The sequence below is a fragment of the Gossypium hirsutum genome, chromosome D11, assembly GCF_007990345.1.
Source record: "Gossypium hirsutum isolate 1008001.06 chromosome D11, Gossypium_hirsutum_v2.1, whole genome shotgun sequence".
NCBI lineage: Eukaryota > Viridiplantae > Streptophyta > Magnoliopsida > Malvales > Malvaceae > Gossypium > Gossypium hirsutum.
In genome coordinates, this window is record NC_053447.1 from 8,343,040 (window position 1) to 8,369,913 (window position 26,874).

General features: G+C 33.3%; 3 protein-coding genes across 4 annotated transcripts; all 3 read right to left on the bottom strand.

Annotated features, from left to right (window-relative positions):
* Positions 1 to 3,476: 3,476 nt before the first annotated feature.
* Positions 3,477 to 14,386, bottom strand: LOC121223702 (ferric reduction oxidase 2). 2 transcript variants are annotated; one of them, XM_041105893.1, is made up of 8 exons: positions 14,043 to 14,381; positions 13,847 to 13,949; positions 13,553 to 13,744; positions 13,213 to 13,447; positions 10,166 to 10,493; positions 9,245 to 10,060; positions 3,951 to 4,175; positions 3,477 to 3,833 (listed from the first exon to the last, which is right to left on the bottom strand). In XM_041105893.1, exons 1-8 carry the CDS (start codon positions 14,200 to 14,202, stop codon positions 3,694 to 3,696), a joined length of 2,199 nt encoding a protein of 732 aa, XP_040961827.1. In that variant the 5' UTR covers positions 14,203 to 14,381; the 3' UTR covers positions 3,477 to 3,693. The 2 variants fall into 2 exon arrangements, with proteins under 2 accessions (XP_040961827.1, XP_040961826.1); XM_041105892.1 differs by lacking the exons at positions 3,477 to 3,833; positions 3,951 to 4,175 and having other exon boundaries at positions 9,045 to 10,060; positions 13,553 to 13,600; positions 14,043 to 14,386.
* Positions 14,387 to 18,848: 4,462 nt separating this feature from the next.
* On the bottom strand, positions 18,849 to 19,493 carry LOC121223139 (probable receptor-like protein kinase At5g24010). The gene has a single exon (XM_041104222.1). The coding sequence runs from the start codon at positions 19,491 to 19,493 to the stop codon at positions 18,849 to 18,851; it is 645 nt and encodes a 214-aa protein (XP_040960156.1).
* A 3,451-nt stretch (positions 19,494 to 22,944) lies between these two features.
* LOC107923994 (uncharacterized) lies at positions 22,945 to 26,198 on the bottom strand. The gene is made up of 3 exons (XM_041105894.1): positions 25,067 to 26,198; positions 23,259 to 23,801; positions 22,945 to 23,166 (listed from the first exon to the last, which is right to left on the bottom strand). The coding sequence occupies exons 1-3, from the start codon at positions 25,925 to 25,927 to the stop codon at positions 23,062 to 23,064; spliced, it is 1,509 nt and encodes a 502-aa protein (XP_040961828.1). The 5' UTR covers positions 25,928 to 26,198; the 3' UTR covers positions 22,945 to 23,061.
* Between the last annotated feature and the right edge of the window lie 676 nt (positions 26,199 to 26,874).

Genomic DNA, 26,874 nt, shown 5'->3' on the forward strand with positions numbered 1-26,874 from the left:
TTTTATTCCTTTTATTAAAAAATAAAAATAAAAATATGCAGACGATGGAATTTGAATCCACATCAACTTTTTTTATTACTATTTTTATACATTTAATTTTATTATGCGCACTTTATTACTAATAATGTATTTGATTGACTTGGTGTCACAAATTAACTAGACACCGACTCATGATTAATGAGAACAACATGATAAACAATTTAAACTAATATTTTTTTCATTTTAATATCATACATATTTCATGTGTTATTATTACTATTAAATAATTTCAAACCATACATTTCATTATTTATTTACTGTATGTTATTTTTAAGTACACATTTGTATTCAAAATTTATGGTTTCCACACGTATATGCGTGTGATACGATTTATTATTAATAATTTATTTGATTGAGTTGGTATCACAAGTTAGCTCGACACCGACTCAAGATTGATGACAATATTATAATAAACAATTTAATCTAAATTTTTATTTAAATATGATACATATTTTATATGTTATTATTAATTACTTTCAAACTATACATTTTATTATTTATTATATATTAATTTTAAACACACGTTATATTCTAAATTTATAGTTTCTATATATATATATACACGCATTTGATAGGATTTTTAGTAAACCTAATAATAATCCTTTCCATTTACGGGTCATATAAAACCTGAGTGTCAGCCCTTTTGGCACTCAAAAAATCTAACTCAAAACATCTATCACTTTCATATAGCGATGTGGATTATGTAACTTCTCTTCCTTCAAGCCTATTATCCACATAATATTTTGCTCTTTTATCCGGCCCGTGGGCTTTTTACACATTTTTTAAATGGGGGAGAAATTCAGTTATACGATATAAAATTAAAATAATTTTATCTCCTTTGCTACTTCTTTATACAATTAATATTTTAATGATTCAATATTCATATGTTACATTTCATTCATATAATCATACAAGTCAAATTTGATTCAAACTAAAAACTTTTAACTATTTCTTTTATGTAAAATATTTTTAAATGTTCAGTATATATATATAATATTTTAGATCGACATGATAGAGATATTGGACCCTTTGAAATTTTACATGTATGTCGAGTACAATTATATCGATAAATTCAATAGTTGAATCATTAAATAATCATACAAAGAGATGTGAAAGAGAGTACAACTACTTTCATTTTACGTCGGTGTAAGTGGATTTATCATTCATAAACCTTTCAATTCCTAAACTGATTAAATTGTAAATAAATTTATTATTGGAAATATAATTAAATAAAAAATACATACTTAAATGCATTAAAATAATTTTAAATTAATTTAACAATAATAATGTACTCAATCTTAGAATGTTAATAATTTATTTTGTCTTAAAAAATGAAATGAAATCAATCTATTGTTTTGCAAAGCTCATAAAATGAAAATAGAAATTATATTGCATGTGTATGTGTGTAGAAATTACGTATTTAAAAATATATAGTTTAAAATTAATAATAACAAAATGTATGAAATTAAAATGAAAATTTAAATTTAAATAATGAATAAATAAAAAAATTAAATAGGTAAATATATGAGATTAAAAATATTGTATGATTTTCTATAACATGTCAAAATATTATTGATGAAGGGAAAATTGAATACCAAAGAAATGATTATAAAAATTTTAATATTAATTTGAAAGCACCAATTTTATATCATAAAAAATAAGGTTTAATTCACAATTAAGGTTTAAAGTATACTTATTTTTTCATTTTGGTAAGTTAATTTTTTTTTGTTCCAATTCGGTATTTAAAGTATCAATCACTTCCTAAATCGATACCTAAAGTATGTCTCTATTATATTTTTTAGTCCATTTGTTGATAAATGTAAAAAAAATCGTATAGCCAATCACAAAGCACCATATGGCATCTTTATGCAAAAAGAAATATTTTCTTTTATTAAATGTATCCACATTAAAATATAAAAAATGAAAATAAATATATACAAAATTCAGACATATATATAATTAAAAAATTATAAATCATAAAAATAAATTTGGCAAAAATTTGATAATTGAAAATAAATTAGTTGAAATTAATAATATTATTAAAAAATGTAAAAAAATATAAAAAATTAATTTAAGAAAGTTTATAAATGATTTTTTATAAAATTCTAAAATATATATTATAAAAAAATATATATAACAGTTTTGATTATTTTATATATTTTTTTTACTTTTTAAAATTTATAATTATATATTTTATAAATTTATAAAAAAATTATTTTAAATTATTTTTATATATTATATATGGTTTTTTTACATTTTTAATCAATATAATATTAAAAACTAAAAAAAGGACACATGGTGTATTCTAATAGTAAAAATGTAAAATTCTTAGATATAATTAAAAATTTTAAAAATTAGATAATATATAAAAAATAAAAAAATATAAAATTCTTATATATAATTATAAATTTTAAAATTTTAAAATGACATATAGAAATTGGAAAATTTTATAAAAAATTTAAAAAAGTATTTAAAATTCAAGTAATTGCAAAAAAAAATTGAAATTTAAATTCTTTCTTAAAATCTTATAATTATATATTTTATAATTTTATAAAAAAAGTTATTTTTAATTTTTTTTTAAAAATTACAGTTTTTCATAATTTTTACAATTTTTATAATATTATTAATTTCAACTAATTTTTTTCAATTATAATTTTTTTTGTAAATTTCATTTTTGTAAATTTTTTTATAATTTATCTATTTTTTATTGATTATATATATTTTCTAAATTTTTATATATATATTTTCTAAATTTTTATATTTTTAATGTGTATATATATTTAATAAAAATTACTTGTTTTTTTTATATAAAGGCATGAGTTGGTGCTTTGTGATTGGCTATAAAATTAATTTTTTTAATGTAAAATGGACATTAGGTATCAAATTGAAACAAAAAGAATTTAAATACCAAATGAGAAAATTGGTATACTTAGGAGCCAAATCGTGAATTAAGAGTAAAAATAAGGACCATTCTTTTCCTGCAATTTTCTTTTCGTCTTTTTATGGTGTTTTTGCTGATTGAACCCCTTTCTTTCGTTAAAATGGGTATTTTGCAGAGCAGGTTGGGTGCTGAATTCCTCTTGGCTCATATGTACTCTGTCAAGTTGAAGGAGTGAATACTAGTCCTTGCTACTCTTTTAAGACGATCCGAGGTATATAAATTCCTTTGCATCACTGCTGATTGTTTGAATTTTAGCATCACTGATGTGTCCCTCTTTGAAGATGGGTGGGTCGTAAGATACGAGTCTCATGACCCTTCTTTAGAAAATAGCAAGTGGAATTTCTATACATCTTCAGTTAAGTGAAAATGATTCGTTAACCTGAAAGAAAAAAAACCCAAATCCAGAGTTTTTAGATGTTACAGTTCAGCCTATTCTGTGGGACCACAGGAAAACATGTGAAGGTTTTTGAGTAAGTGGAGAAGATGGCAGAATTGCTTACTTTTAAACCGTCACCATACAAAGGGGAAAATTTACAAGCTATATTCATCGGTTTATTTAATTATATTAAGATCTCGTACTGTTTTGCAGCTACATAATTTGCATGAAATATCAAACAAAAACAACAGAAACTGCGCACTTGGACAAATGATGGGTGCCAAAACCACTCTGCCACTCCACGCACTTGTTTTTTCCTCTGGTTTCTAAACAGTAATCACCAGCTGAAACTGATAGACTCAAAATGCAGATTATCTGCCAGACCAGAAGAACAAATTGCTGCAACATCATGCCTCAATTTCTTTGGACCGCAAACAAGAACCCCCACGCTTTCTCCTTTACGTTCAAAAAGCATTCCTGCACCCCCAAACCATCAAAAAGATCAAAAAAAAAAGAGAAAAGGTTTGAGGTGAATTCTAGTTGCTGCAAAACAGGCACTTAGTTAAGCCATTAGACAAATTGAAAGTAACTTACTCTTCAAGTCAGGTCTCCCTCCATAGTGAACTTTGGTAGCTTGTGCAAGAGATTGGTGAGGGAGGCTTTCCAATTCTCTATCACCATTATAAGCCCTCAAGTCTGGTGATCCTAATGGGGCTTGTCCTTCAATGTTTTGTACCTGCGTCGCTTCCCTGGAATACTGTTTCTTGTTCCAAAAAATAGCTGCACTAGCTGTTGCAGCTATGGAGACACTGTTGAAAGCTGGACTGCAATGCAACATGGAGCCAGAAGCATGCTACTGTCGAGACCAGCAGCTATCGAGCTCAGCTCATTTTGCTTGGCGCGCACGAATGGTTTTTGGACCAAATGAAGCAACTGACATTGCTGTTTTGTTTTGATGTAATTTAGTTTAGTTCAACTTTAACTAGTTTCCAAAGTTAGTTGGATTAAGTTTGTGATTGGATTGATGATGTAAAAGCTGATATGTCAGCTTATTTTGTATTTGACTTAAGCTTGTATTAGTTTAGTTTAAGTGGGAGCAGTTATGTCATTAGGTAACTGTCAAATGAATTAAAATTTGTAACTCTTTTATATATTCAAATTTTGAATGAAAATTGGTAATGTTCAGTTACAATTTGCTGAGTATTCAATTTTGGTCACTGCTTTTGCTTTGCTTTATTTTCTTTTGCTTCGATACTTCTTGCTTCAGTTTTGCAAATTCTGTTTTGCAACTTTGTTTGATTTTTGCTGCTGCCATTGTTCCTACAAATGGTATCATGAGCCTGAGTCTTTGAGGGGCCTTTGCTTGCATTCTGTTGATTTCAATTTAAAATCTACAGCAAAGCTTAAAACTAAAAAGGATCAAAGTACTTAAACTCAGTCTAGCAAGATGAGTTTCACTCCACCACCTCCACCAGTGTTCACTGGAGAAAACTATCACATTTGGATAGTTAAAATGAAGACTTATCTTTAGGCACACGATCTTTGGAGTGTGATTGAGAATGATGCTGAACCACCTCCATTGAGAGCCAATCCCACCATTGCACAGATGAGGCAGCATGCTGAGGAGCGAGCCAAGAAGCATAAGGCTATGGCCTGCTTGCAAAATGGAGTCTCTGATGTGATATTCACTCGCATCATGGCCTATGACTCACCAAAACAGGCCTGGGAGAAGCTGAAGGAGGAGTTCATGGGGACTGAAAAGACAAGGCAACAGCAAGTGATCAACCTCAGGAGAGATTTTGAAAATTTGAGGATGAAGGAGTCTGAGACCATCAAGCAGTACTCAGACAGGATAATGGCCATTGTCAACAGCATTAGGCTCCTGGGAGTGGACTTCACAGAGAGCAGAGTTGTTGAAAAGGTCATTACAACTCTCCTTGAGAAATTTGAGTCTAAAATCTCTTCACTTGAGGACTCGAGGGACTTATCAGCCATTTCATTGTCTGAGCTGATAAACTCACTGTATGCACTTGAGCAAAGGAGGGCAAATAGGCAGGAGGAGAATTCTGAAGCTGCTTTCCAGGCTAAAGCCAGTGAAGGCTCAAGTATGAGTGCAAAAGGCAAGAAGCTTTGGCACAATAGAAAGGCCAAGTCAGGAAGGGATGAAGCAAAAAGGGTGTTTCCACCATGTGTTCACTGCAAGAAGACAACACATTCAGAAAAATATTACTGGTTTAGGCCAGATATCTAGTGCAGAAAGTGTAAGCAGTTTGGTCATGTAGAGAAGGTGTGCAAGGGCAAACCAAGGGAGGCTGCTCTACAACAAGCTAGACCAGCTGGGGACATGCAAGCTCAGGAGGAGCATGTGTTTACAGCAACCTGTTTTGTTGGCACAACAAAAACCAGCAATGATTGGCTACTAGACAGTGGCTGCTCACACCATATGGCAGCAGATGAGAAGTTGTTCAAGGGCTTAGACAGAAGCTTCCACTCTAGGATCAGAATTGGAGATGGCAAGCTGATTGAGGCTAAGGGCAAGGGCAGTGTGCTGGTTAGCACTGGTTCAGGTAACAAGCTGATCTCAGATGTGCTTTTTGTACCTAACTTAGACCAGAATTTGCTTAGTGTAGGCCAATTAGTTGAAAAGGGCTATACATTGGTTTTTAAGGATGATTGCTGTACTGTTCAAGACATGAATGGTCTGGAGTTAATCTCAGTCTCCATGACCGATAGATGCTTCATGCTGGATGTTAGCCAAGTAGAAAGAAAGGCATACACCAGCCTTACTGACAGCACTGACTTGTGGCATAGGAGACTAGGCCATGCCAGTTTCAGATCGCTTGATCTGCTACATAGGCTGAATTTGGTTGATTACATTTCAAAAGTTGAGGTTAGTGGGAATGTTTGTGAGGTTTGTCAGCTTGGTAAGCAGGCTAGACTGCCTTTTCCTGCTGACAGTGCTTGGAGAGCTCAAAACAAGCTCGAATTGGTGCACTCTGATGTTTGTGGTCCTATGAGAACACCTTCAATCAGTGAGAATAGGTACTTTGCCCTGTTTATAGATGATTTAACAAGGTTGTGCTGGGTCTACTTCTTGAGGCAAAAGTCAGAAGTGTTTGAAGCCTTCTATAAATTCAAGGCTTATGCTGAAAATCAGTCAGGCTGCAAAATTAGAGCTTTGAGGACTGATAATGGCTCTGAATATGTGTCTGAAAGATTTCAAAAGCTTTGTGACAGTGATGGGATTCATCATCAGCTCACAACAGTCTATACTCCTCAACAGAATGGAGTCTGTGAGAGGAAGAATAGGACTGTGCTGAACATGGCCAGGTGCCTCTTGTTTCAAGGCAAGCTTCCAAGTCAGTTTTGGGCTGAGGCAGTTAACACCTCAGTGTATCTGCTCAATAGACTGCCAATTAGAGCAGTCAAGGATAAGACTCCTTATGAGGCTTGGCATAGAGTTAAACCTGTAGTAACACACTTGAAAGTGTTTGGTTGTGTGTGTTATGCTCTTGTTCCAGTGGAAAAGAGAACCAAGCTCGAGAGCAGGGCCACTCCAGGAATCTTTGTTGGCTATAGCAGCAACAAGAAGGGCTATAGAGTTTATGATCCTATAGCAAAGAAAGTCTTAGTCAGCAGGGATGTAAAATTTGATGAAGAAAAGGTGTGGAATTGGAATAGTGCTGAAGCTAACATGTTTGAAATAGATCAGTTGGACTTGGTTGCTGAGCCTACAGAAGAGGAACCAAGTGAAGATGCTGTAGATGACACACCAGTGAGGGGCACCAGAACTTTGGCTGATGTCTATCAGAGGTGCAATGTTGCTGTGATTGAGCCCTCAGACTTTGAAGAGGCTGCCAAGGACAGAAGCTGGATGGAAGCTATGGAAGCTGAGCTGGAAATGATCAATAAAAATGAAACATGGGAGTTGGTGAGCAGACCAGAAAATAAGAAGGTTATTGGGGTTAAATGGGTGTACCGGACCAAGTACAATGCTGATGGCTCACTGAACAAGCATAAGGCCAGGCTTGTGGTGAAGGGTTACAGTCAGCAGTATGGTGAGGACTTCTTGGAGACTTTTGCTCCAGTGGCAAGACTGGACACAATCAAGCTACTGTTTGCTTTAGCAGCTCAGAAGCAGTGGAAAGTTCACCAATTGGATGTCAAATCAGCATTCCTGAATGGTTTTCTCAAGGAGGAGATCTTCATTGAGCAACCTGAAGGTTTTGAAGTTGCTGGACATGAAGACAAAGTGTACAAGTTAAGAAAGGCCCTCTATGGCCTGAAACAGGCACCAAGGGCCTGGTATGACAGAGTTGATGCTTATCTGACCAAGCTTGGATTTGTGAAGAGCCTTAGTGAACCTACTCTGTATGTTAAGAGGTCAGAATTTGAAACCTTACTGATTGTCTCCTTGTATGTGGATGACTTGTTAGTGACAGGGAGCAAAGTTGAGCTCATTGATGAGTTCAAGATTCAAATGCAGCAAGTGTTTGAGATGACAGATTTAGGGGTCATGACTTACTTCCTTGGCATGGAAGTTCACCAGTCTGATCGGGGCATCTTCATCAGCCAACAAACATTTGCCTTGAAAATTCTTGGCAAATTTTGCATGCAAAATTGTAAAGCAATAAGTACACCAGTGGCACAGGGTGAAAAATTAACCAGCAATGGTGATCAGCAAAGGGTTAATGAGAGGCATTATCGAAGCCTAGTTGGTTGTCTGTTGTATCTAACAGCAACCAGGCCAGACATCATGTTTGGTGTTAGCCTGTTATCGAGATTCATGCATTGTTGCAATGAGGCACATTTGAAAGCTGCAAAAAGGGTCCTTAGATACATCAAAGGCACAGCTAACTTTGGTGTAATGTTTGAAAGTGGGAAGGAACTGAAATTAGAAGGTTACTCTGATAGTGATTGGGCAGGATCCCTCGATGACATGAAGAGTACCTCTGGATACTTGTTCACACTTGGATCGGGCATGTTTTGCTGGAGTTCAAAGAAGCAACAAACTATTGCTCAGTCCACAGCTGAAGCAGAGTACATTGCTGCAGCAGGAACAGTTAATCAGGCCATTTGGCTAAGGAAGCTGCTTCATGACCTTAATGAAACTCAAGATGAAGCAACTGAAATTTGGGTGGATAATCAGTCTGCAGTTGCGATAGCCAAGAACCCTGTGTTCCATGGTAAGACTAAGCATTTTAAAATCAAACTGCATTTTGTTAGAGAGGCTGAACAAGCAAAGGAAGTCAGCCTTGTGCATTGCAGCTCAGGGGCACAATTGGCTGACATAATGACCAAGCCTTTAGGGGCTGCTCGATTTGAATCTTTGAGAAGTGCAATTGGAATGTGTTGCATACAGTCCAAGGAGGAGTGTTGAAAGCTGGACTGCAATGCAACATGGAGCCAGAAGCATGCTACTGTTGAGACCAGCAGCTATCGAGCTCAGCTCATTTTGCTTGGCGCGCACGAATGGTTTTTGGACCAAATGAAGCAATTGACATTGCTGTTTTGTTTTGATGTAATTTAGTTTAGTTCAACTTTAACTAGTTTCCAAAGTTAGTTGGATTAAGTTTGTGATTGGATCGGTGATGTAAAAGCTGATATGTCAGCTTATTTTGTATTTGACTTAAGCTTGTATTAGTTTAGTTTAAGTGGGAGCAGTTATGTCATTAGGTAACTGTCAAATGAATCAAAATTTGTAACTCTTTTATATATTCAAATTTTGAATGAAAATTGGTAATGTTCAGTTACAATTTGCTGAGTATTCAATTTTGTTCACTGCTTTTGCTTTGCTTTGTTTTCTTTTGCTTCGATACTTCTTGCTTCAGTTTTGCAAATTCTGTTTTGCAACTTTGTTTGATTTTTGCTGCTGCCATTGTTCCTACAGACACATATAGCCAAAACATTCAACACAGCTTTTGTGGAGGCTGAGAATTCGTTTTTGTTGTGATCCCTTGGGTAAATATAGAACCGAGTGATGATCCCAATTAAGATAAGGAACATGATGAAGGAAGATGATATTATGGCGGCAAGCCAAAACCAGCTGTTGGGGCCTAAAATGGGTGCCATAGGTTTATCTGTTGGAAGGGGCTTGAACAATATGGAACGAACTCGTTTTGAGTTATCAGTTGTTGGTTCTTTTTCTTTGGTCACGTAAGCTTCAATGTGGAGCTTCAGGTTAGAAAGGTCAGATGGGGAACCAGTCATAGGTAGCAACAGGTCTAGCATAGTGAGATCCAAAGAGCTTTTGAATACAGCAATTAGGATCATATCTGGTGTCTTACATTGACATATTTTGCTCCTGAAAATGAGCTCTCGGATTATGGATATAAAAGGACTAATTCCACTGCCTCCACTCACCATCACAATCGTGTCATGCTTGAAAAATATTTGTACAGTTAAATAGTTTTTTAACAAACTTAGAAGAAACAATGTTTTTAGTTGGTAGGATTTGTTTGCAAACCTTAGGAAATGGTTAGATTGAGGTCCGTAAGGTCCTTCAATAGAAACATCAAGACGTTTAATTGGAGATGAAAGCATTTGATGGAGCTTGGTCGACCAACTTCCTTCGCTTTTAATGATCACAGTAAGTTTATCAGGCTCCATATTACTGTTCGAACTAACTGTAAATGGATGCCATTGCAACTTTGAAATGCTGGGCACGTTCACGAACATAATACTTGTCGGATTATAGGTCAAACCTAGTTTTAAACAAAGATATTAACAAATCAAGTGGGGTGAAAAAAAGGGTTAAACTAACACTTTATGAAAAAAAAACTCGATTAAGTTATTGGGTTAATGATTACCATGGGTTTTTGCGAAATTAAGCTCCACAACATTACAAGGTAAAAGTCGAGCTGAAAGTAAGCGGACAGAGGTTCGAGATTGCAAGAATCTGAGGTAACGGTCGACGATGAAGAGGTAAAATCCAGGAAGCATAATGAAGGTGTAATCAATGCCAACATGGAGGATGAAGAAGAATACAAAGATGATGTAGAGATGATGGGCATAAAAGAAGAGCTCAAAGGTTTTTCGCCTTATTTGAGGAAAGGTTGCAGCCCACAAGCCTAGGCCACCCAGCAATGCTATTTCTCCAGCCACGTTTGAAATATGCGAATGACTCCATTTTAGCATCTGAATTATTCACATCAACATTATAGCTTAAAGTTTGAAGATTTCAAGACACAAGGGATGGGTACACATTGTTAAAAGTAGTATTAGATTGGTTTTTAGTATTAATAATATATTTGTCTATCCAAGTCAAACAAAAAATAAAACTCTCACCATATTATATTTAAAAGATTCTCACCACCTTGGTAATGTAATCTATCATTGACTACGGTGGTTCCTATCCGTAGAGCAGAAAGACGGGTAGTAGCTTTAAGTGCTCCACTATACGCCTCATACAATACGGAAAACGCTAGATACATCTCTTTCACCTTTATTTTTTCATTTGCTTTTCGTGGTCAAAAACAGCATCGATGTTAAAAGCACCCCATACATAGTTGACAAATGGGTCAGGTCCAGTTACCCCTACACGTTTCACCTAGATCAGATCCCTATACTCTTGAGTCAAATCCCCCATCAAAATCTTATCTTAACCGCTATAATTTGGACTCTACCGGTTAGTGTGCACCAATCAATTTGTATCGGCGGAGACGTAATTCCCATAGGATAATAAATTTTAGTTTTGATTTCAGTGTAAATCTAGGGTTTTTTATTAAACTAGGCTAATTTTTTTTACTGAAATAGGGTGTCAGAAAAATTATTTACGAAAATGGATTATTTTTTTCATTGGTGCCTATCTCAGAGGCGCCAATGAATAAAAAACTATTAATTTTTTTTCTTTTTTTGAATAAAATATTATTTTAAAAAAAAATTTAAATAAAAATACGGGTCAAAATACGGTCAACGGGTCAAAGGGGAAAATGGGTCGAGTGGCGCCTCATAGGGAGGCACCATTAAAAGTGCCTCATAAGGAGGCGCCATTAAAAGTGCCTCATAGGGAGGTGCCAATGGGTAATTTTGTATGTATATTGTAACTTTTTGTATGAATATTATAATTTTGTATGAATATTGTAATTATTTTATAATTAATTTTGTATTTATAGTTTTGGATTAGTATTTTGTATGAATAGTGTAATTTTTTGTATGAATATTGTAATTTTTTATGAATATTGTAATTATTTTATAATTAATTTTGTATTTATAGTTTTTGATTAGTATTTTGTATGAATGTTGTAATTTTGTATGAATATTGTAATTATTTTATAATTAATTTTATATTTATAGTTTTGGATTAGTATTTTGTATGAATAGTGTAATTTTTTGTATGAATATTGTAATTTTTTATGAATATTGTAATTATTTTATAATTAATTTTATATTTATAGTTTTTGATTAGTATTTTGTATGAATGTCGTAATTTTGTATGAATATTTTAATTATTTTATAATTAATTTTGTATTTATAGTTTTTGATTAGTATTTTGTATGAATATTATAATGTTGTATGAATATTATAATTATTTTATAATTAATTTTGTATTTATAGTTTTGGATTAGTATTTTGTATGAATATTGTAATTTTGTAATTTTGTATGAATATTGTAATATTGTTTGTATGAATATTGTAATTTTGTATGGATATTGTAATATTGTTTGTATGAATATTGTAATTTTGTATGAATATTGTAATTATTTTATAATTAATTTGTTAGTAATTTAGGATTATGTTATAAATTTTTGTATTTGTAATTATTTAAAATTTAATTTATTAGTAATTTAGGATTAAGCTATAAATTGTTGTGTTTAGTTTAGTATTTGGTGAGTTTAACATAAAAGTTTATAAAAAAATTAAAAATCATTTTATTAAAAGTTTAATTATAACTGACTTTTTTAATCATATAGTTGTTGTTAACTCATTTAATTTTTATATAATGTAACTTTTATATTATGTAATTTTATTTGATTTTGTATTTATTTAATAGTATTTATTAATTTTTTGAAACAAATTTTTACATAAAATAATACCATTGGCGCCTCTCAGATAGGCGCCTCTGAGATAGGCACCTCTGAGATAGGCGCCAATACTATGTATTATATGGGTCATATACTGACCCGGGAAAATATTTAATTATATTTTATAAAAAAAATTTAATATAAAATATTCATTGGCGCCTATCTAATAGGCGCCATTAAAAAAGAAAAAAAATTAATATTTTTTTATTCATTAGTGCCTCTGAGATAGGCTCCAATAAAAAAATATCCCATTTTCGTAAATAAATTTTCTGACACCCCATTTCAGTACATAAAATTTTTTTTAACCCATTTTAATAAAAAACCCGTAAATCTTGCTCGGTACTAATCATATTAATGTTGAAACCAATTTTGTTTGTGCATGAAAAAGAGGTGTCATTTGAATAGAAAAAGGGGAAAAATCAGAATAGATTGAAGAAAAAAGTTGGCGAAATACCACAACCAAAAGACGAGAATAAAATTGAACTACGTCTCTTGTTTGAGACCCTACAATCTCAAAGATTCCTTTGATAAAGACACCCATATTTTATGGTTCTTCTGTATGTAGTATGGACCGTTTCATGACAATGATTTTCATATAAAATGAGTGGAGAGCTATTAATGGAACTAAATACCCGAGTTTTATCTTTGATTGTAGTCTCTTTTACGTCATTTTCATAACAAAGATTCTTAAAACCTGCTTTTCATATACTTACGTGCAATCTTAGAACAAGACTGAAAAAGGAAGACCAAAAAAAGATGAAGAAAAAAGAGAGTGGGCTAATATTCCCTTTCAAATTTAGTCTAGTTATTATGTAATAAAGAACATTAATTACCTCAGATATGTTGCCTGTAACGGCCCAATCAATGATATAGCAAATGCCGTGAATTGTGAAAAGAACCATGGTCATGTGTCCAAGCCATATATGGTACTTGATGCTGCCCTCCGAGGTTAGACCTAACAGCGGCAGCACCGACGAGCCACGAGTCACTGGGTAGAACAGAAATGCTAAACACACATTCCCCGTAAGCCCTATCCACAACGCTACTTCGAATAACTTCATTTCCCATCTGCCAAAAAACACCTATTATATTCGAATTTCGAAATGTTTTCTCTTTTTTTGAATGAATTAACGTTCATTTGTGGTATCAATGAATGGATTAATTTGATCTTACACTTTGACTCCTTCTTTTGCAGCTGCTTTTGGAGTGATGGTATGTAACCTGCGTAAATAAGTTACCAGTGACCAAACCAGGAGTGCAATAAACATGATCAACAAGGCTAACTCTATCCCCGAAACTATCCCAAGGGGACCCTTCACTAAAACGGGCTTCCTCCATAACGCCCGCCTATGCTTTTTCTCATTGCTGGGCATCAGAAATAATTAGCCATTAAAATTGGGTTTTTGATCTTTTGATATATATGTTTAACATATCTGTAACCAAGCAAACTGAAAATCCTGGTTCTACCTTTGTGAAGCATCTTGATTCGAGTTCTTTCCCAAGTGAAGGTACAAAGATCCCAAAGAAGCAACGAAGAGGACGGGGAATGTCCAAATCAGCATGTTGGGAGCTGTAACCATGATGATACAATACAATAGAATGTAAACCTCGGAACTTAACTTGTTATATGTGGATAAAATATATATATCATCAGCAAAATTACCTTGGGTTCCAAAATACGTGGAAACAACCTTTTTGGAGATGCTAGGTTTCCATTTTTGCTTGTAAGTGTTTGCGGGTGCCATGATCCACATCATACAAATCCCAAGAAAGATGACAGTCAAGAGGTGCCTTATTGTTGCCCTTACGAACCTGGAATCCATTGCTCGATTTCTGGGGTATTATTAGTTGGTAGCTTTTTGTCGAGAGAAAGAGATATACTATGAGAGAATCTCTGAGGAGAATGTTAAAGGAATGATGATGTATATATAGGGAAGTACATATTTATAATTAAATACTCAATCTAGATTACAATTTGGAATTAGGGAATATTAAATATAAGGAAAAGAATTATCCTAAAATGATATATCTATATAATATTCTTTATAGAAGTGAGAAATAAAAAGCATGATTCACGTCTTGGGAATTGTACACAAGATTGTGATTGATATTTTTAAGAAAAAAAAAACAATGTGTGGCAAAAATCAGGGTGGGAGTAGCAAGTTGAAGCCTTGAGGAATCCAAAAGTCAACTCTTAGGCACGTGGATGAATCTACGTCCCTCCAATTGCAAGCTTCATGCAACATCCATTATTACCCATTTCACTAATACCTAAACTCACCCAATTTTTAGGTAAGTTTCATTTTTATCATCTAAAATAAAAAGTAAATCCTTTCAGTTTCATCATTTAATTTTTATGAGGCTTTTATTTTAGTCATTCAATCGTTAAATTTTTATCGGCAGTTAACTGTACACACTATATTAAGTTTATACTTTCTTTTTTGATCACCAAATTTTTAAGTCACTTTCATTTTGATTAAAAAAATACCTTTTCTAAAGTATTCACTGGGGCAAAATAATTAAGGATAAAGTGAAAAAAAATGGTAGAAACTAAAGCAAACCATTAAAAATTGTCAAATTGTACTTGTTTATCACATTGTTGAAAATTCTTTTTTTTTTCAATATTGAAATTTTAAATTTCAAAACATAAAAATCAATTAAATAAATTATTGAATTTTTTTATCCATTGATAATATTAATTGATTTGATATTGTAATATTGAAGTTTAATAATTTAATCTCCTTCTAAATTTTAAAATTTTATTTAATATTTCCATGTTATTCTTAATGAAGTCAACTCGACAACTCATATTTAATAATTTCTACAAAAACTTAAATTTATTTTGATTATATAATCTCCAATCTTTCATATATATATTAAACTAAAAGCAAAGAAAAATTATTGCAATTAATATATTAATTGCTTGTTCTTCATTTGGGTAAAAAAGTTATGAAAAAATTTTGGGTTTTGTTTGAAGATTAATTAATTAAATTAATTGTAAGGATATTTCTCGCTTTTAGCTTACTATGAAAGACTAGAGATCATATAATCAAAAGAAATTTGAGTTTTATATGCAATTATTAAAGATAATTTATTTGAGTTGATTTTAATTTGGAAATATAAAATAAAATTTTAAGATCTAAAAGGAAACTAAATTAATTAATTAAAATAATTTAAATATTATATTAACAAATCGGTTGACACTATCGAGGGATAAAATATTTTCAATAACTTATTTTAATTAATTTTGATGCATTGAAATTTAAATTTTCAATATTGAAAAAGAAATTTAAAACTTTCAGCAAATAGGTAAAAAAGAATTTGACAATTTTAAAGCATTATTTTAGTAATTTCTACTACTTTTTTACTTTAATCCTTAATGTTTTTTTTACCTTGATCAATATTAAAAAAAATATTTTTCGAGTGATCAAAATGAAAGCGACTTAAAAATTTGATGATCAAAATAAAAGTGTGAACATAATATGATGTGTACAAATTAACTGCCGTTAAAAATTTAAATGTTAAATAGTTAAAATAAAAACACCTTAAAAATTGAATGAGGAATCGATAATTTGCCTTTCTTTAATATAAATTCACTAACACTTAATTTTGCGTTTTTTTGAGTAAAATATTATATGAAATGATTTGGAAGAGAGAAGCAGTTGAAAAGACAGATTTGGTTTGCCTTTCTTTATCTACTTAAAAGAGAGTGTATGCATTAATTTCAGTATCTTGGCTTGAACCCAAATTGAGAAAAATAGAGAATGAAGAGGGCGGTGCAATCCCACGAGCTTGGTACAGAAAAGGAAAGAAAGGGTAATATTTGAGGGTTAGATGAAATGAAAATATTAATATAATGCATCAAGCCTCGTGTCCCTACCACTGTTACATTGGTGTTGATGCGTTTATTGCGTGTCTTTGGTGTGCCCAGTTGCTGACCTGTAACCTTCTCTTGAATTAGCTGGACCCCTTTCCTCAAATGCCTGATTAGCTCGCTTTTTTTCATAACTAACTCAAATAAATCGATTTTTTTACGAAAATAATTTAAATTTAAAATTTTGTATGAAAATAATATCATACTTTAATAATTATCTAATAATTGCTTGGTTTATAAAAAAAATATTTTTTTAGTGTCGTTACTGTGTTCGTCAGCACTAGTATGTATTTTTTCAAATACACTTAATAAATATAGATATTCCAAGATTAAAAAGAATTTAAAAAATATTTTAATAGGTGCCGGTGTTATCATTATCGACACCAATTCAAATTTTAAAAAATGATTTCTTATTTTTTTGATGTCGATGTTCACGTTTCCGGCACCGATTCAAATTAAAAAAAAATTACTTTTGGTGTTGCCGTGATCTTTACCAACACTGGTGTGGTTTTTGAATTTTTTTTTTTTGCCTGTGTGCTTTGGTTGCGGGGATTGGTGAAAATAAGAGAGGAAGTTAAGAAATTGAAACAAAGTGTTTTAATTAAGGGTAAACTATAAAAATAGTAACTTTTATTTGTCTTAGATTATATTTTAGTTATTTATGTTTTAATTAAGGGTAAACTATAAAAATAGTCACTTACGTTATTGTTTTGTTGCGAAGTGGTCACTCTACCGCTAAACTCCATTACCTCCCTAACGGCAGTCCAAATGGGTTTTAAATGTCAACTTGACTGTTCAGTTGCTAGGATGAAAAAAAGTTTTTAATTTGGACTGCCACTTAAAACATCCAAGTTGACATTTAAAACCCAATTGGACTGCCACATACGATCGCCGTCAGGGAGGTAACGGAACTTAACGGTAGAGTGACTACTTTGTAACAAAACGATAACGTAAGTAATTAAAATATAATTTGAGACAAACAAAAATGACTATTTTTATAATTTACCTTTTAATTAAATTGTGGTTCATCAATTAAATTGCATAAATAATTGCAATAAAAATTAATTAATGAAAAATTGTGTTGTATTAGTATTCAATAGAAATTAAGCAGGGGTGGTTGATATTTGTCACCTTAGTCAAATGTTTATTAGTAATACTCTCTCCTTGGCTTCTTGTTATCTTGTTTGCATGTTTTCTTACATTAATTGTGGTCCATGTACAACTTTTTACCATTCAAATAATTTCTTTATAATAAAAATCATATACAATTTTTTTAAACATTTAAATGATTTAATTGCAATAATTAAAAAATTAATTTTTTTGAATGTTTAAAACATTTTTTATTAATTAAAAAGTTTTCATGCAAAAAACCATTCAAATGGTAAAAAGCTGTATATGGACTACAATTAATGCAAGAAAGTTATGGTAATCTGATGCAGTACAATTTAATTAAAAGAATTCATCTTTTATCTTTTTTTTACCAAAGCACACCGATAAAAAATAAAAAATAAAAATAAAAAATCACATCGGTGTTGATAAAGAGAATGTCAACATCAAAAAAGTAAAAATTAAATTTTTTTTAATTTGAATCGGTGTAGATAACGTGAATGCCAATAGCTATTAAAATATATATTTTTAATCTCGGAATACATATATTTTTTAAGTATATTTAAAAATATACATATTGATACCGTCGAACACAGTATTGGCACAAAAAAAATCGTTTTATTATAAACAAAATTTTGCACAAATAGCTTATGAAAAAAGCCGACGCTAGGTTTACGGTGAGGGAGTAAGCTGCATAAGCAAACCATGACATATGGGCTTTCTCTGTAAATTCTATCTTAAATAGTAAATGTTTATGTCCGTTACAATATATAGGTCCATGCTGATCACCCATTAACTTTGGAGATGTAGAATGCCCCCATACAATTTTCAGCGCAAGGTAAGAGATTCTAGTGGATGCACTGGACCCTTCATTTAACAATACTAATCTTCGATTTTCTTTTTCTTTTTTTCTATTTCCATTTTTAACTCTTAAGTAAATATCCTTAATAATTTTTAATTTTAATCTGGCCGTAATGGTGGGTGTGATATGAACCATGATCCAAGGAGTAGCATAACTCATTTTTTAGGTAAATTCAAACAGCCACCATAACCAATGTTTTAATATGTAAATTGGGTTAACATAAAGAAATTTAGCACTCAACTGTCCACTGACCTCAGAGAAAGGATGAGATTTCAGGTTGGTTTAAGTAAAAATAACTAGGATTTCATGGAGAAATATTTATTACATTAAATAAACCATCCCAATAGCATCAATCCAATCACAAACATGATGAGATAAACTGGAAAACAACATTCTATTTTGTTTACAGACACAAAGCTCCTTCACAAACTTCAAACTCAAACATACCATTTAATATGATGGGAACTGATAGCCACCAATAGTATGCGGTGTTATATCACAAAACCCAGTGGACCCATAACCATGTATTTATACTTGATAATTGTTGTTTACCTTGCTTTGGAGAAATTTCATGGACCTCCATTGGCAATTTTGACCGTAGCACTGACTCCACCTTTTCTTTCCTCCTACCTATGATTGCTGATAAGCTCAGCAATAAACACACAAGAGCAATCAAAGGAAGCAGAAACTCTTCTTTTCCTTGTCAAACACTTCAAAACTGACTCTGCAGGCAGAGTACCGTCGAAACTACCCATCCAGTTACTCATCTTCATGATCTCCACTCCATTTAGGATAGCATCCACCGCGTATACCATGCTCTTGTTCGAAGGTCCAACAGTTACATTCACTATCCCGGAATGCTCAGCATCAACTACCAAGGCCACATAAAACGGAGAAGCCAACAAGTAATTGGTAACAGCCGAAGGATCCAAATCTTTATATGCCAAATGTCCATCATAAACATTGAAAAACAACAATCCAAGGGATATGCTAGCAATATCGCAGAAATGGAGTCTAACAAGATACTGATAACCCTCAATCACATTAGGAATCGAAGCATTCTTGCTCTCGATTAACCGAGCCGAATTATATACATTATCAGGACCAACTTCACGACTAGCACCACCATCTTGGTACTTAATCCTACCACTAAAATACACCCTATTTGATCCTTCCTTCGATCTAAAGTAGTCGTCATCAGGCAACCAAGTCCTCCACAGAGAATCATTAAATGGAGTGACTTTAGGACCTCCTATAGTTACCCTATACATAAACTTCAAATGCTTGTTTATTTAAACCCTCAAAATTCTTAACTTTATCACCATTCACAGACTGAGCAGTTTCAAGTATCAAATCTTTAGGTGCAGATATCACTACAATTGCACTAACAAAAGCGAATTTCGATTTTTCAGCAGGAAGAAAAGTAATTTCAACCTTTTCAGAGTTAAACTAAAGCAAATATTCGATAACCTTAGGACCCACCGAACGCCCACCACTAAAATTGGTCAAAGCTACCAACCCATTAACCAAAACGTGAAATTTAGAGTCAGCGAGATTCAATTATGGTGAACTGAATCGGTGAAAATGGAGACGTAACATGTGTGTCCCTGGATCCTTGACATCGAAAACATATTTAGACGGTGCCTTGAAAACCCTGGCGGTATGATAGATCTGAGGCAGACCCGGCAGCAAAGTTCCAGCACAGAGTGAGAACTATTGAGGTGAAGAGAGATGTGAGTGAGAAGAATCGGACGAGTCGGAGACGAAGCGACGATTATCTACGGTGGCATCCACCAAGGCGCCACAATTGACGATATAATTGTCCACCGGAGAGAAAGATAAAGAGAGATCGCAAGAGACCAAGAAATAAAGAAAGAAGAAAGAGAAACCCAATGTCGTAAGCAAAGTTTCCATGGGAGAAAACGGATCAAAGAACATGCAGAAAGTGAAGGAAAAATGGGGAAGTAGATATGATTGAGCGTGGTTTTGTGAGACTGGGTGGAGAAGGAGACGACCTGAGTTAACGCGAATATTGATGAGTCAAGATAGTTGTCAGGACGCGGGAGATTGTACTTATATCTTTTGGGATTTAGGTAAGAAATGCGCGTTGCCGCTGGGGTAAGCAACGTGCGTATGAAACTCGACACCGCACCACCCAATTAATCTTCATTTGAAAACATATCAATAATAATAACCTTCACATACCAGTTTCAATTTTATGTTTATAATTTACTCCACTTGGACGTTTTACTTTCATTTCAACGTGTTGTTTATGTTTTTATTGGTAGTCCGAATATTGTAAAATAATTTTATATCGATTATATACATTAAATAATAGTTATATTTATATTAAATTATTAATCCAATAGTAATTAAATTCGTTATCCAAAAACTTGAAACAAAATTATCCAATTAAGTCATCTAACCCAAAATATAAAATTTTAAAATTATACTTAATAAATAAAATATTTATTATATTTATTTACATTTTTAATATAATAAAAAAGTATTTTTTATTAAAACGTTTTTAGTGCGTTTAGTGTATTATATTTTTAAAAAATATTAATCAAAAAAGTCAAATATGGGTGGACCCGATCGAGCCCGAATTTATTTTTCTTAAATTAGGCTAGGCGTGGGGAAAAAAAATAAGTCTATTTTTTAAGTTGAGCCAAGCTCAAACTTAGAAAATTGATCTAGATACCTTACATGAACTCGTTCGAATTCAACTCAACTCGATTCATGTATACCTCTAAATATACATTATTAAATATTCATGACACATTGAAGAATTTTTAGAAATTTGAAGGTTTTTTTTTAGGGTAAAAGAGAAGGGCTAAGCCCTTAAAAGACCAAAACCATTATACAGAGCATAAACTAGTATGATAAGAATCGGACATAGTTTTCTAATTTCCTTCTTTTCTATGGTTCCAGTTGATGCCAACTTAGCAACAAAATTCGCTGTAGAATTTACTTCTGGGAACACATGATAACGACTTTAACATTCCATTGTCTGCAACACAAGTAATTGATATAACTTCATCCAAATCAGCCTTGTTAATCGTATCCACCACCATTGCATTGTCATTTTCGATGACTACCTTCTTCAACCCCTTTGTCCAAGCAACATAAATGGACCGTAATTCTGCTTGGATTATGTCTATTAAAGCCCAACAACCGTTCTCCCTTCTCATCTCGAATCAAATCCCCAACTATTGCCATCTCCGTTGTTATATTAACAGCGCCATTCGTGTTCAATTTGATCCAACCAGTGCTCAGTAGCTGTTGCTGATCATAAGATCTTTTTATTCAACTTGTTTGATACTTCTTGCCCAGCTAATTCTTTGGTTTTGTATTGCAACAGCAACAAAATTATTATTTGCAAATACCCAAAGTTCATCTGTTTCCATAATTTTCATCAGACCACTCCAAACAAGGTACTCCAATCCACCTCTTCTAAATGAAATATTGTATCATGCTGAATATTAAGAAAGTGGTAAATTGAAGAAGTTACCTCCAATTTGCTTCGACACAAACTAAATCCATGTCGAATGCGAAGCTGCACAATCTCTGATCACATGCAAGGTCGTCTCTCGACAACATTCGCAAATTAAGCATGAGGCATCTGTAGCCATCCCACGTTTACACCTTTCGGAGTTCGTTAACAATCTATCATTTAACATTAGCCATAGTTAAAACTGGACCCTTTGCGAGCATTTGAGTGTCCATATTATAATCCATCTCTTGCCCATTGGCGCCCATCTTCCCTTCGCTAAACTCGTATAACTTGTAGACACAGAATTTACCAATTTTAGACCAATTCCACATGCAACTATTGGATCCAGCAACTTCACTTGGAGGAAATACAGTTGCAATCCTCAATAAATCGAGTGATCAAGAAAAGGCGTGAATTAGCTCCACTTCCAACATCCTAACGCATCAACGTCTAGGAACTTATCAGTACAATGATCCCGCAAGGGACCAACATCAGGTACCCAGGCGCCCAACCAAAATTTAACACTTTTCCCCTCACCTATTGTCCACCATTCGATTTCTTTTATTTCTCCCCAAATCTTAGTAGTAAGAGACTTCCAAACAATAGAATTTGCTATCAAAGTTGGTTTTCAACATGTGCCTCCAAACAAAGCATCTAACAATTTTCTCCATATACCCCACGCCAAATTAAGGCTCACTGAATTTGGAATAACCATAAGGATAGATCTCGCATGTAACATGTTCCGCCAAAGACGGCAAATTTACATTCCACCTAATTAATCTCTTTAACCTTATCAATAATAAATTTATATGTTATGAAATAAAAACACTTCCAGATAAATACCTAAAACTCTTTGAAATTCCAACATTCCACTTATGGAGCAAGCAATAATAAATTGACCTAAGGTTAAATTGATAAGGTCAATTTATTATTTTTAGACATTCCACTTATGGAGCAAGCAACTTATCAGTCCTCTGATGCTCGTAATAACAGTGCAGCTACCATCCACAACATCAACATGGTTCAGCATATTAACCACTTGCAAGTCGTCCATCTCTAGAATCACATTCCGATGGCCTTCATTCGAAGCTAACGAGAGGCCATCAAACATAGCCCACAGCTCTGCTTGCGGTGGGGAAGATACCCCAAATTCCTCATTACTTTAATTAAAGTCTCTGAGCGAGTCCTCAATGAAGACTTTAAGTTGTTATAAATATGTAAGACGTAAATCATGTAAAACGCTTTTTTGCTATAACGATTTTCTATAACAAGCTATTCAACATCCATTGCTAAGGCTATTATATCGTCTAAATTTCACAAAAGAGACAAATTATAACTGAAACTGCTCATCGCAATTCAATGACATCATCTTCTCCGCAAACTCCGACATCAATAACCATGGTGCCTTTCTTTTTCCTTGGCAAGACCCTGCAACAATTCCTTCGCGGAGCCTGTTAAAAAAAAACACAAACAGAGTTAACAGGCCATCTTATAACTCTACGCCCACACTCGACCAAGCAAAACCATGAAACAACAAACTTACCTTGTCCCATAAATGGGGATCAGGTTTTTTATAAACCTGGACTCTCTCAATCCGTGAAGGATCCGCCATGTTCCATTTACACTCAGAGCTTGGAAGCCGGTGCTGAACATACTCGCTAGCTGTCTGGTTCGTGTTCTTGTTGTACAAAGCATTAGACAAGTAAAACACAAACGGTTTCTGGCAAGCATGTCTTGCAACGGGGCGGGTGTTAAAAGAGAAGCCAGTGTAATCAGCTCTGTTATACCAGTTCAAGAAAGTTCTGGCCGGCATTTCCATCTCTCTAACTGAAAATATGCCTCGGTATATTTGAACGGTGTATCCCCAAGAGACCGAGATTGTCCAGCTTCGGGTTTTGTCGTAGCAAACCGATTGCTGCATGATTGCGGCCGAGTCCAGTTTTATTGGAGCCTTTAGACGTTGAAGGGCTTGGACCCTGTTCACGTTTGGGAATATGGGCTCAACCACGTCTAGGTGGTGGATAGAGATTAGAGGTGCTACAGGGTGCGCCGATAGTAGGCCCAATAAGCTCCCATAAACATCGTACTGATATATAAAAACAATCATAACCATGGATTAGTTTTTTAAGATAGTACACTAAACAATTATAATTGGTATAGACAAGCCGTATTTGAAATTTGAAACCAGATTTTTTCAAAAAAACAGTGGAGTATAATAACCGACAAAAAGCAAAAGTTCCCATCAATCAGTTGTGAAGATGTTGAAATGGGTCATCAACCAAGTCAAAGTACCTTTTTCAAGTGAAACGCGTGTCGACATCGAAGTCATTAGTTAAACTGAGATCGAGATCTTGACGTCCACGTGTGTTACAATATAATTAGGGTATTAAAGAAAGGAGAAAAGACTTATTACGACAGTCAGAAGAAGATCGAAAACGTTAAAAGGAGAAGCGACAAAATTGCAACGATGGGGTCCAATGTGTGTTTGCACAAACATCCACGTATAAAAAACTGTGGAGCGGAGCATTGGCTTAGGTTGCAAAGGGCTGAAACATGAGAACCGAAAGACCACCGGCTTGTTTGAACTATGCCTCTATCCATGCCGTGATATGCGACATAATGAAAATACCCAATAATTTGAATTTGTATAAACCGTCGTTATTAAAACCTAACGGGCACGATGATAATAAAACAGAAAAAGAAGTAGGATTATATTAGGTACTTTTAACAATCCAAATCCGGCAACTCTAAATTCAACTTTATGGGTGGATTAGGTTTTTCACATTATTCCTAGATAATAGGGAATAACCCGCAAATGGTGCAGTAGCTATTTATAGCTTTTTTTTAAGGAAATAATTTCATCTACTTATTTTAAAATAATTTTAAAAAATTATTTGATTTGGATTTTTATTTTAATTAATTCGGGTAGGAATAGGGAACAAACCCCAAGTACTAGATTTGCCTAAAAACAAATTTTCAACTTTTAAGGAAGTTTCTAAAAAGCTTGATTATGTTTAGGTAAATTTAAATTAGTGGTGTGTTTACTTACTGTTAATATAAAAACAGTAATGGATGCTATAACGAGATAATGTAGCGAGACAAAAATTAAATTAGCCTTTAACTAATCCCACCCTTAATTTTCTTCTTCTTCTTTTAAATATATTCAAGGGTTTTGAGCCTAAAGACCGGAAGAATCAAACAAAAACCATCAAGATTTTTGGAGTTTGGACCCAAAAAGGAACCAAAATCTTCCAATATTTGATTTGTTCAATTTCTTGGTCTTCGTTAAATTTCAGCAATATGACTGATAAAGAAAAAGTAAAAAGTAAATAAATAAATAAACAGACAAACCTGGTGAAATCCGGGTTCCTTGGTGAGGGGAATTCCAAGCTCCGCCATGCAAGCGTGTATCCGGTCATCGGAACCGTACAATCCGGGGTATCTCTGTATACACCTATCTTGCATTTTGGCAAGAGCTTTAGCCAAAGGGTAACTGATGGCGAAGCCTCCACCGCCATAAGCCATCCCATAAGAAAAATGTATGTTCTGCAAATGACTCTCCGACAAGCTCCCAATGTAATACAACTGATTATGATCGTATTTTGACAAAACTCTAACCAAATTCTCGGGCACAAAATATGTATCATCGTCTCCCATCACGAACCATCTCACATCTTCAAAGCCAAGCCGTAGAGTCTCGGACACTATGCGGGATATCCTAATGGCAGAATAGTGGCCTTTCAGGTTCTTGTACTTGAACTTGGAAGTGTCGCATGAGATCTTTACCGGCGGCAAAAGATGATCGTCGGACCTATTTGCGACGGTCTTGTCTAACCAGACGGTGCCACGCATTTCTTGGGGCTTCCACCAGAGTTTTATGTAATTTTTCCGGTGCTCCCATAGCCGAGCCGAGCCGGCAATGCCGAAAACTAAGTGGTGAAGGGTAGTTTTTTCTGGGGGACCGAGTTTTGGTGGGGAAGAAACAGGTGGCGGCATCGCTTGGTCAACAACATGAAGGGTGTTGATGATATTGGATCTGTGATTAGACGGGTTTGAGGCATTGGAGAAGCTTAGATTGTAGAAGATGCAGATGATAGAAATCAAAAGAATGGAAGAAACTACCAACTTGGGGAAGGTCCAAGCAATAGTAAAATGTTTTTTCATGATTTGATCCCATAGAAAGTTTTCTTCAACTTTTCGATTGCTTCTCATGGTCTGGATTCAGGACTCATGAAAACCCAGAAACGAAAAGGACCCCACTGATTAAGAGCTTAATTAGGGATTTGATGTTGAAGGATGGCTCAGCAATTCTAATCCTAGATTCCTAGTTCTAATTAGAGCTGATGTTGGCTGTGAAGTGGGATTTTTTTTTGCACATCTGAAAACTGTGCAAAGGAATTGAAGAGAGGTGAAAAGTAGACGCTGAAGTAGCTGACCAAAGCCAAAATGGTAGCGTTTTCTCAAAAAAGAGACGTGTCTCGGTTCAATACAACTTTCTCAGTATTTTGTTTGGCATAATGAAATTCAGGCCTTAATTTTGCAAATTTAGCTTTTATTTTTTAATTAAATTTAATTACCCACATTTAAAAAAGAATTAAATAATTTTTAATAAAAATATTCACTAAAATATTAATTTTTTAGCAATGTTGGCATGATAACTCACGTAACAATTCATATATACTTTATACTGATATAACAATATTATTAAAATTATAAAAATAATAATTTAAAAAAATTATAAAAAAATTAAAAATAATAGAGTACATGCAGATATAACTCAGGGTTCGTTTGAAATTTGGGAGGGCTTCGACAATAATATTAGGCTCGAAAAATGGGCTTGAGCAAAAAATTAAGTCCGATTAAAATATTGACTGTTAAAGCTCGAGCCAATCAACCTGTTTTTGTAAGTATGTAATGTTTTTATTATGTTATTTGTATATATTACTGTAACGTAAACACTAAAAAAAGTTAAAATCGCTATATATAAAATTAATAAATAAAAAATATAAATATGTATTTTTAATTTTAATTTTCTTTAAAAATAATATAGACAAATTTAAAATGGGTTTCAGTTAACTATTTACAAATCTGGGTAGGCTTAGATAAAATTTTAAGCCCATATTTTAGATCGAGCAAAGCTTGGGCAAACATAATGTAAG

What these genes read in the sequence shown, in the direction of transcription:
- LOC121223139 (XM_041104222.1), bottom strand. Translation starts at nt 19,493, where the DNA reads ATGTATAGGGTAACTATAGGAGGTCCTAAAGTCACTCCATTTAATGAT.
- LOC107923994 (XM_041105894.1), bottom strand. Translation starts at nt 25,927, where the DNA reads ATGAGAAGCAATCGAAAAGTTGAAGAAAACTTTCTATGGGATCAAATC. An exon ending in AGGAACCCGGATTTCACCAG is followed by an intron (nt 23,802 to 25,066) that starts GTTTGTCTGTTT and finishes TTTATATATCAG; the next exon opens with TACGATGTTTATGGGAGCTT. An exon ending in ATCCCCATTTATGGGACAAG is followed by an intron (nt 23,167 to 23,258) that starts GTAAGTTTGTTG and finishes TTTTTTTAACAG; the next exon opens with GCTCCGCGAAGGAATTGTTG.
- LOC121223702 (XM_041105893.1), bottom strand. Translation starts at nt 14,202, where the DNA reads ATGGATTCCAGGTTCGTAAGGGCAACAATAAGGCACCTCTTGACTGTC. An exon ending in CACGTATTTTGGAACCCAAG is followed by an intron (nt 13,950 to 14,042) that starts GTAATTTTGCTG and finishes TCATGGTTACAG; the next exon opens with CTCCCAACATGCTGATTTGG. An exon ending in AGGGAGACCTGACTTGAAGA is followed by an intron (nt 3,834 to 3,950) that starts GTAAGTTACTTT and finishes TTGGGGGTGCAG; the next exon opens with GAATGCTTTTTGAACGTAAA.